This window comes from Sinocyclocheilus anshuiensis, unplaced genomic scaffold (genome assembly GCF_001515605.1).
Source record: "Sinocyclocheilus anshuiensis isolate Anshui unplaced genomic scaffold, SAMN03320099.WGS_v1.1 scaffold608, whole genome shotgun sequence".
Lineage (NCBI taxonomy): Eukaryota > Metazoa > Chordata > Actinopteri > Cypriniformes > Cyprinidae > Sinocyclocheilus > Sinocyclocheilus anshuiensis.
In genome coordinates, this window is record NW_015557085.1 from 37,977 (window position 1) to 48,510 (window position 10,534).

The window sequence follows — 10,534 nt, forward strand, 5'->3', positions numbered from 1 at the left end:
AAAATTTATTCTTTTTTTTTTTTTTTTGTCTCACCAGTCTTTCTCACTCACAGCCTGTCAGGAAAAAGAAGAGAAAAAAGAACATTAGTATATCATAATTAGTATTACACATTAGATATTATTTCAAGACAAGCACATAAATGAGTGTAAATCAGCACTGCACACATTCTTTTCGATCACCCAAGACATGAGTGCCTTTTTAAATTAGGAAATTTTTAGCTAACAAGCTATTTTTAGACATAATACTTAATAACAGGCCCGGATTGGCTAATCGGGAGCAGCGGGAGGATTCCCGGTGGGCCGGTCTGTTTTTTGGCCGCAAGGGCCGGTGTTGTCATGCCACTGGGTTGAACTATGCTGTTTCTAGGCTGCCTGCATTCATAGCAGCCCCACTCTTTTTATTTACAGGTGCATCTCAATAAATTAGAATGTCGTGGAAAAGTTAATTTATTTCAGTAATTCAACTCAGCAACATCATATGACCTCTTTAAAATGTCTTAAATAACGTTTTCCTAATATAAGGCCTTAAGTCTTAAAATGTCTTAAATTCGGATTCGATGGGTCTTAATTATTTTTGGTCTCATTACTGCTAAAATATCTTCAGTCTGACGGACCTAATGACTTTACAATCATTGGACAGAAAAAACATTCAAAACACCTACAAAGTCTAGTGCGCGTGCGCATTTAGAGTGCGCCTCTGCCAGATCACTGCATGATTCACTGCACATGGGGGCAGAAAATGTGTATATTTATACTCAAGTTCACACAGGAAGAGTGCCTTTTTTTCTCCAAAAATTACCATATACAAATGTGATATTGATTTTTTACAACAGTTCAATAAACTTGTTCAAGTCTGCAGAAACCCTGTTCTATAATGGTACAATTTACTCAGGCCGATGACATTTTTTGTATGACATTAAAAGTATTTTTTAGAATAATTGTACATAAATAGGTTAAGCAAAACAATTGTGATTATTTCTGAGAACTTTTTAACTGCAGGCAGACTTAAGCCTACATTATGGTACAGTACAAATATCTGGATCGTCCCTTATTCTGTCCCTTATTTTCTTAAAGAATAAACACTTATTTTCTACAAGAATAAATACTATTTTCTTAAAGAATAAGATAAAGAATCACAATTGTCCCTTCTTTTCAATTTCTTATGTTAATTGGCAATGATGACGTAATTATCTTTTGACTCCCCTGACAGCGGAACCTTGCTCAAAAAACAAAAAAAAAGTCATTGTTGGAGATATGCTAGCAAAAAAAGAATAGATAAAAAATGCATAATAGAAAGCGCAAAGGCGGCACTGAAAAGGCCAGTAAAAAAAACTAAACAAACAAAAAAACAAAGTGGGCCGGTCTAAGGCATGAAACTCCAGGGCTGAAAATGAGTCCCATTCCGGCCCTGCTTAATAATATACATAATTAATGAAAACATTAGTAGTGTAATTGTACCTCAGTTTTGAAGTCACAGTTTGATACATTTTTGGTACAGCAGGGGGAGAAAACTTTTAATTGCTTTTTTTTTATATATATAAACAGTGGTTTACTGAACGGCGATTGAAAGAGGAAGCAGAGCGGGAAATAACGGATATATTTTCAAAATTTCAGTAATCCACCAATAGGAATAAGGGAAGACCCAAAGCAACCAATAGCATTGTTGAATGGGCTGAGATGTGGACTGCCACTGACCTGCCAGCAGTTTATATGTGTTTTTCCAAATAAAAGCCAAATGTTAACCATAAGTTAACATATTCCATGGTGTGCCATAGCCAAGCCACATATGGCTCTCAGTTGTGTGCTATCATCTGGACCATATACCTCAAAAAAATTGTCATCCAAAAGAAAATTCCCTTCAATTCTAAACCCATGGCAAAACATATACGGTTAAAGTTTGGCCCATATGTGCTCAGCCATGCCATACCTAGGCCAAATGTGACAGCTATCAGCCACATTTGGCCCAAACGTTCTTGCTATCTGGGAAGAAGGCCAGCAGTGCTATATCATTATTTATATGAATATATAATGAATATATATATGAATATATAAATTGCCAAAGGCAATGGTGGCAAGGAATGAAAACATCCATTAATAGAGCTATGTTGTCTGCATATCTGTGAAGGCAAATGCTATACTTCCTAATCCTATATCATTATACCTTAAGTGGCCCACATCCACAGTCATGTGTCATATGTCATTTGAAAGGTCTCATCGAGTAGAATAAAACAAATATAATTGTTTGGGGCTTTGACTAAACTTGAGTGCGGCATTACTTCAAATTCAAAACAACAATTTCAAAACTGTCAAGGGCTAAGAGAAAGGCTACCTTGGTTCCAAATGCTGTAACTTTTGATTACTTCATGATATTACCACAAAATTGATGAAGTGTAACTCACTTTAAAATGTCAGTGAGGAGGTGTTTGGGGTTGTTTGGGAGTGTGTGTGATTGTGAAACAGAACACACCCTGATGCACGGCTGTTATTTTCAGAAGAACTGACACACAGCTTTTCTGTCTTTATTAAAGTCTTATCTCTAATATGTTCTATATGTTCTGGTGTTTGTCTTACGTTTTTTACAAGGTTTTGGTGGTTTATAAGACTTGGTGAACATTCCACTTGTAGTTGAATAAATAATCTTCCTATATGTATCTTTTTGGACATTAAACAAATTGTAATTGCATTAAGAATGCTTATCTGAAAGTACTAAAAGCAAAAATTACTTCTGCCTAGGGCTGCACGATAAATCACAATAAAATTGCAATAAGGCAAAATCTGCGATTGTCATGTGTATCTTTCAGTGAAGAACGGTTCTGTGATCAGCAGTAAATCTCCATCTGAAGGCCAGAGAAAGTCCAAATACACCCCGCAGAAGAAATCCAGGCAATCCCTATAGCGCTAGCTGAATAAACAGAAGATTTAACTGCTTTCATTGATTCAGCGTGACTAATAAACACACGACTACCACAATATATGGTTTATCGGAGTTCTTATTATAATAAAGTATATAATAATGCAATGCTGATCGACATAGCCTTTATCACTGCTTAGAATGCTATGAAATATGTTGCATGCCTTATTCTGTGTAAGAAGCCACATCATCTCACAGAAGGATTTATTTCAAACACTCGACTGACGTTATGAAGTGAGTTTGGAGTAAAAATATGTTATTAAATGTGGTATTTTCACATGCTTTCAGATGGAGCAGCATTTACTGCACAGAGCCGTAGTTCACTGAGAAACTACGCAAACAGCTGTCATTATCGCAGAACGATATCTTCGATTTCATAATTGCGTGAATATATTGTCTGCGTTTTTTTATTTTTTTTTTGGCGTAGCTTGTCAGTGAACTATGGCTATGTGTGGTAAATGCTGCTCCATCTGAAAGCATGTGATGGAGATTTACTGCTGATCACAGAACCGGGTTTACTGACAAGATGTGCATGACTATCATATTCGATTAATAATGCCGCCCTACTTCTGCCTGCACTTCTGCATGTGGTTTGTCTGTTCAGATCAGTGTGGGAAGAACAGCATGTGGTTGTAATGAAAATATATTCCTCATCTGGAAGTAATTTTGGATACAACTGTCCGTTAAATAAACAAATATAAATGTAAATTTAAATTCACTCTCTGACAGTCGCTGCCGCTTATAGAAAAGCAGAAGTGCCCTGATAACAGTGCTATGCAACTTTTCGTTTCTGACACCTGCTTGTTGCAGAGAATTGAAAAGAAGTCAAGTGATGTGGTGGGGGAAAAATAATAATAAAAAATACCAGTCCAAAGGCAATGGTGGCAAGGAATGAAAACATCCATTAATAGAGCTATGTTGTCTGCATATCTGTGAAGGCAAATGCTATGCTTCCTAATATCAGCTAATGCAGTTCTTCTCAGCTCCGGTCTTGGACACAGAACTGCATTCTACATTTCTTCTTTATTTACATGCCTGATTCATACATAGAAATCCTGTGGGTCCCTAGAACCAGAGTTATGAACCACTGACCTAAAATGAGCATGTTCAGGGAAAATATCAAAGGGCCTAGGACTGAGCCCTGTGGCACAACATACTTAACTTTTTTGGGGGGTCAGATATTTAAGCAATGTCTGGTAGGATCTAAACCAGACTAGTGCCTGTCCATGATTGCCAAAGCATGAAATTAATTTTCTATGTTTGCTGATGCCCTGTTTACCATGAGGTAAATTGCACAAAATAAATGTTTTCAGTTGGGTTAATATGTGTGTATGCATTAAGCAGTGTACTTTCACTTACAGCGTGTCCAGTCCTATGTCCGAGACATACTGGCCCAAGAATGCAGACCTTCTTTTGCCCGACAGAGAATGGAGGCTGAACATTACAGCTCCACACCAGTGCTAGAGCCCTTCTTGGACAAGAACACTCATCCGAATGAACAAATATTCCAATATCCCCCACCGTTTGGTTTCCTGGACATGAAGAACCAGCTTCAGGAGATCCTGGACCTCCTACCAGCCTCCTCTGAGGAGAGACGTGGAGGGAGGGACTGTTGTCGATGTCTAGTGATTGGAAATGGAGGAATACTGAAAGGACTAGGACTCGGACCTCTTTTTAACCAGTTTGATACCATCATCAGGTGAGAGTCTGCTCTGCTTAATTTCTCTGATTTTACCTAAAGGATGTGCGTGTGGGTTTGTGTGCGTGTATATGTATGTGTATATAAATAAATACAGGACTGTTGTTTGTATGCAGATTGAACAGTGGTCCTGTGCGAGGTTTCAGCGCAGACGTTGGGAACCGCACCTCTATCAGGATGAGTTATCCTGAGGGCTCCCCGAAGGTCTGGGAAGACATGGATTCAGATCTTAGATTTGTGGCTGTGATCTATAAGTCTGTCAACTTCCACTGGCTTCGTGCGATGATTACCAAGACGTCCGTTGTAAGTGCTTGTTTGCGCATCAGGCAGATGATTGTCTTGATCAGTGCAGTATGTCTGAATGTCACATTTAACATATCACCTTTCAGTCGCTGTGGGACTGGCTGTGTTTCTGGCAGAATGTGCCGGTGAGTCTCCCGCTCAAGGCCTCTCAGTTCCGTCTGCTGAATCCAGAGATTATTAGAGAGACAGCTTTGGATCTGCTTCACTATCCCAGTGTTAGAGAGCGCCTCTCGAGCTGGGACCAGGTGAGCTGCTTTTCATTGCTTTTATATGGGGAAATGTTTTGCTTTTATGTGTTAAAATTATGAACATATTTAATGCAATACCCCGTTCCATCACCTTACAGTGTCTGATGATCATGATGCAGGACGACTGACTGCATGATGGAATCTGTTAGAATACAGTCATGAGTCTAAAATTCTATAAATGAGGACAAAAAAAATCACCCTCACAGTTCAGTGATATGGTTACATTTCACAGCTGAAAATATTTCCAATCCGAGCCACAGCAGCACTGTTAAGCATCTCTGATCAACACACAGCGATCATTCATTACTGAATAAATCCACAGTTTTGAACGAATCAAGTGATTCAGTGACTCATTCATAAAGACAGTCACTTGCTTCATTTCTGAATGAATCAGCCGTTGAATAATGAATCTAGTGAGTCAGGGATTTGGAGACTAATTTGTAAGCTTCGCTTCCAAATGAATCAGCTGTTTGAATGAATTAGTTTAATGAATGACTGAAAAGTTGCAGCCATCTAGTGGTTTTAGTTTTGACAGAGTATCATTTCCTTTTTCTTTTCTTGTTTTTTAAAATAATATTTCAATATTCAATTCTTTAAATTTTTTGCATATGAAATATTTCATAGCATCTCGTGTGTGTGTGTGTGTGTGTGTGTGTGTGTGTGTGTTTAAAATAAATTCTTAAAATGTTGTTTCTCTACAGAATGTCCCTACTTTAGGAGTGTCTGCACTCAATCTGGCAACATACCTGTGTGATGAGGTGAGCTTAGCAGGCTTTGGCTATAACCTCAGCCAGAAAGACGCTCCTCTCCATTACTACGACCACAGACTCATGACATCCATGCTAAAGGAAGCCATGCATGACGTTCAGACCGAGACGGTTTTCCTCAAGCGTCTGGTAACGTCTGGCAGTATTACTGACCTCACGGGAGGAATCCACTGCAACTTCTGTTCAAGATGACTGTCTTGACTCCAGATGACTGAGAGGGACAGACTCTCACAGTGGCACGTGTGAGGAATAATTCAGGAAAGTGAGGGAATAACTGAAAACAGTCATTGACACACTACGAATGAAGCACTGCTGAGTATTTTACCATCTTTAAAGCTGTGATGCTGATGCTCTGGCTGTTCTGTTTTTTATCAAAGCAAGGCCAATCACAAAAAGATTAAGGTTTTAGATTAAACATTTAATTCATTCATTTTTAGTGTCTTTTGTTTTAAAAAGCTATTATGCCAAAGTAAAATATTTTATTTAAAGCAGTTTGGTGAATGTTTATATTAATAAGCAATAAAACGTAAGCAGATTCTAGTTGTCTGAACATGCAAAATAATATAATTTGTAATTTTCATTATGCATATTTTTTTGTTAATGTTACCTGTATTTATATTTTGTGCAATAACTGTACTTTTCCAATAGATGGAGCCGTTGTTGTAGAAAATACACTGAACAGTCTAGTAGTAAAGAGAAACGACATTCATCTTTGCTGTATACTTCACGTGAGGTCACAAAATTGCAGCAAACTGTCTTTGGCATGTCATAAATTGATTTCTTATTTCCATTTGCCTTTCTCTCATGTGGACACACACACACACACACACACACACACACACACACGATGTCCGAGACATACTGGCCCAAGAATGCAGACCTTCTTTTGCCCGACAGAGAATGGAGGCTGAACATTACAGCTCCACACCAGTGCTAGAGCCCTTCTTGGACAAGAACACTCATCCGAATGAACAAATATTCCAATATCCCCCACCGTTTGGTTTCCTGGACATGAAGAACCAGCTTCAGGAGATCCTGGACCTCCTACCAGCCTCCTCTGAGGAGAGACGTGGAGGGAGGGACTGTTGTCGATGTCTAGTGATTGGAAATGGAGGAATACTGAAAGGACTAGGACTCGGACCTCTTTTTAACCAGTTTGATACCATCATCAGGTGAGAGTCTGCTCTGCTTAATTTCTCTGATTTTACCTAAAGGATGTGCGTGTGGGTTTGTGTGCGTGTATATGTATGTGTATATAAATAAATACAGGACTGTTGTTTGTATGCAGATTGAACAGTGGTCCTGTGCGAGGTTTCAGCGCAGACGTTGGGAACCGCACCTCTATCAGGATGAGTTATCCTGAGGGCTCCCCGAAGGTCTGGGAAGACATGGATTCAGATCTTAGATTTGTGGCTGTGATCTATAAGTCTGTCAACTTCCACTGGCTTCGTGCGATGATTACCAAGACGTCCGTTGTAAGTGCTTGTTTGCGCATCAGGCAGATGATTGTCTTGATCAGTGCAGTATGTCTGAATGTCACATTTAACATATCACCTTTCAGTCGCTGTGGGACTGGCTGTGTTTCTGGCAGAATGTGCCGGTGAGTCTCCCGCTCAAGGCCTCTCAGTTCCGTCTGCTGAATCCAGAGATTATTAGAGAGACAGCTTTGGATCTGCTTCACTATCCCAGTGTTAGAGAGCGCCTCTCGAGCTGGGACCAGGTGAGCTGCTTTTCATTGCTTTTATATGGGGAAATGTTTTGCTTTTATGTGTTAAAATTATGAACATATTTAATGCAATACCCCGTTCCATCACCTTACAGTGTCTGATGATCATGATGCAGGACGACTGACTGCATGATGGAATCTGTTAGAATACAGTCATGAGTCTAAAATTCTATAAATGAGGACAAAAAAAATCACCCTCACAGTTCAGTGATATGGTTACATTTCACAGCTGAAAATATTTCCAATCCGAGCCACAGCAGCACTGTTAAGCATCTCTGATCAACACACAGCGATCATTCATTACTGAATAAATCCACAGTTTTGAACGAATCAAGTGATTCAGTGACTCATTCATAAAGACAGTCACTTGCTTCATTTCTGAATGAATCAGCCGTTGAATAATGAATCTAGTGAGTCAGGGATTTGGAGACTAATTTGTAAGCTTCGCTTCCAAATGAATCAGCTGTTTGAATGAATTAGTTTAATGAATGACTGAAAAGTTGCAGCCATCTAGTGGTTTTAGTTTTGACAGAGTATCATTTCCTTTTTCTTTTCTTGTTTTTTAAAATAATATTTCAATATTCAATTCTTTAAATTTTTTGCATATGAAATATTTCATAGCATCTCGTGTGTGTGTGTGTGTGTGTGTGTGTGTGTGTTTAAAATAAATTCTTAAAATGTTGTTTCTCTACAGAATGTCCCTACTTTAGGAGTGTCTGCACTCAATCTGGCAACATACCTGTGTGATGAGGTGAGCTTAGCAGGCTTTGGCTATAACCTCAGCCAGAAAGACGCTCCTCTCCATTACTACGACCACAGACTCATGACATCCATGCTAAAGGAAGCCATGCATGACGTTCAGACCGAGACGGTTTTCCTCAAGCGTCTGGTAACGTCTGGCAGTATTACTGACCTCACGGGAGGAATCCACTGCAACTTCTGTTCAAGATGACTGTCTTGACTCCAGATGACTGAGAGGGACAGACTCTCACAGTGGCACGTGTGAGGAATAATTCAGGAAAGTGAGGGAATAACTGAAAACAGTCATTGACACACTACGAATGAAGCACTGCTGAGTATTTTACCATCTTTAAAGCTGTGATGCTGATGCTCTGGCTGTTCTGTTTTTTATCAAAGCAAGGCCAATCACAAAAAGATTAAGGTTTTAGATTAAACATTTAATTCATTCATTTTTAGTGTCTTTTGTTTTAAAAAGCTATTATGCCAAAGTAAAATATTTTATTTAAAGCAGTTTGGTGAATGTTTATATTAATAAGCAATAAAACGTAAGCAGATTCTAGTTGTCTGAACATGCAAAATAATATAATTTGTAATTTTCATTATGCATATTTTTTTGTTAATGTTACCTGTATTTATATTTTGTGCAATAACTGTACTTTTCCAATAGATGGAGCCGTTGTTGTAGAAAATACACTGAACAGTCTAGTAGTAAAGAGAAACGACATTCATCTTTGCTGTATACTTCACGTGAGGTCACAAAATTGCAGCAAACTGTCTTTGGCATGTCATAAATTGATTTCTTATTTCCATTTGCCTTTCTCTCATGTGGACACACACACACACACACACACACACACACACACACACACACACACACACACACACACACACACACACACACACACACACACACACACACACACACACACACACACACACACACACACACACACACACACACACACACACACACACACACACACACACACACACACACACACACACACACACACACACACACACACACGTTCATACACAGGATACTAATGTTTCCTTTCTGGCTCCTGCCACTATTTTTCGGGAACTGTAATGAGCTGAAAGATCTCCAGCTAAAGACTGCAGCGGTCGTCTTCAGTCTTCCTGCAAGTGTAGATCTTTTAAATGGTTTGTTGTTCTTCTGGGCTGATTAACATTAGCCGTCTTATTTCAGGAGTGCACGGTACAGCATTTATGTCTCAAAAGAACTCCGCAGAATGAGTTTCAAGACAAATGTGTTTGGGTCATTTTCAGTTTTACTTGCAAGTCCTAAGTAATGAAGAAATATTACTCACTGATATAATTGTAAGACAGTATTGAGATTTTCACACTCTACCAGTGTGTAGTTTCAAAGCAGTTTTACAGAAAACCATGTGTTAGCATGTCTTTTATATTTAAGATGCAAGGCACATTGTTAGTTTGTGCTTCATCATTGTTTTTTTTATGCTGTACACTAATTAATAAAAAAAAATTAAGTCATTTTGTGATGTTGATAAATCATGTCATATTTGGCAGAGGATGGATTTCAGTTGTCAATGATATCTACGTTGATGATATTTTTCATAGCTTTTCTGTTAACACAAAAATTCTCCCTTTCTAGTGTCCATTTTATTATTTTTTTAGATACTTGCAATTCTTAAACCTTGTTAAAAACGAATTTCCCGTCTTTCCGAATCTTCCACCAAAATCCCATCTAGATTGAATTCTTGAAGTACCATTAGATAAAAAGGGTGCATTGCCTATTGCGTACAGACTGATCTCCTCGTTTTCCATTCCTTCTCTCTCATTTATTCAACTCAATCATTTATTCGATTGGGAATCGGACCTTTGCCTCACATTTGAGAATGCGACTTGAAAGGTTAGGATAGTGACCCCTATCCCCCAGTAGTATTACAGCACACTGTGAGTGTTAGCAGGTGTTTGTAGGTGTTTGTTTTTGCCATCTGATGGAGCGTTTGGACCCGGAAATAGTGACTTGTAATGTCAGATAGTTCTGTAGCTGGAAAGAATTGCAGTGGTCTTCGAATGGCAGAAGAACTGTGTAGAGCAGGGGTGCCCAAACTCGGTCCTGGAGGGCCGGTGTCCTGCAGAGTTTAGCTCCAG

The 10,534-nt window shown here is 38.8% G+C and overlaps 2 protein-coding genes across 5 annotated transcripts in view; both read left to right on the forward strand.

Annotated features, from left to right (window-relative positions):
* The window catches only part of LOC107677008 (lactosylceramide alpha-2,3-sialyltransferase-like), a 43,105-nt gene extending 36,716 nt beyond the window's left edge, over window positions 1-6,389 (forward strand). For all 4 annotated transcript variants that reach the window (XM_016471784.1, XM_016471785.1, XM_016471787.1 and 1 more), the window contains exons 4-7: window positions 4,273-4,610; window positions 4,727-4,913; window positions 5,000-5,158; window positions 5,863-6,389. In XM_016471784.1, coding sequence (XP_016327270.1) covers window positions 4,273-4,610; window positions 4,727-4,913; window positions 5,000-5,158; window positions 5,863-6,120 — 942 coding nt within the window. In that variant the 3' untranslated portion in view covers window positions 6,121-6,389. The remainder of the gene's footprint in view (window positions 1-4,272; window positions 4,611-4,726; window positions 4,914-4,999; window positions 5,159-5,862) is intronic.
* A 378-nt stretch (window positions 6,390-6,767) lies between these two features.
* On the forward strand, window positions 6,768-8,875 carry LOC107677010 (lactosylceramide alpha-2,3-sialyltransferase-like; the record flags this gene model as incomplete). The annotated part of the gene is given in 5 exon segments (XM_016471788.1): window positions 6,768-6,770; window positions 6,772-7,100; window positions 7,217-7,403; window positions 7,490-7,648; window positions 8,349-8,875. Coding segments are annotated over 5 exon segments (936 nt in total), but the record flags the coding sequence as incomplete, so codon positions are not given.
* Between the last annotated feature and the right edge of the window lie 1,659 nt (window positions 8,876-10,534).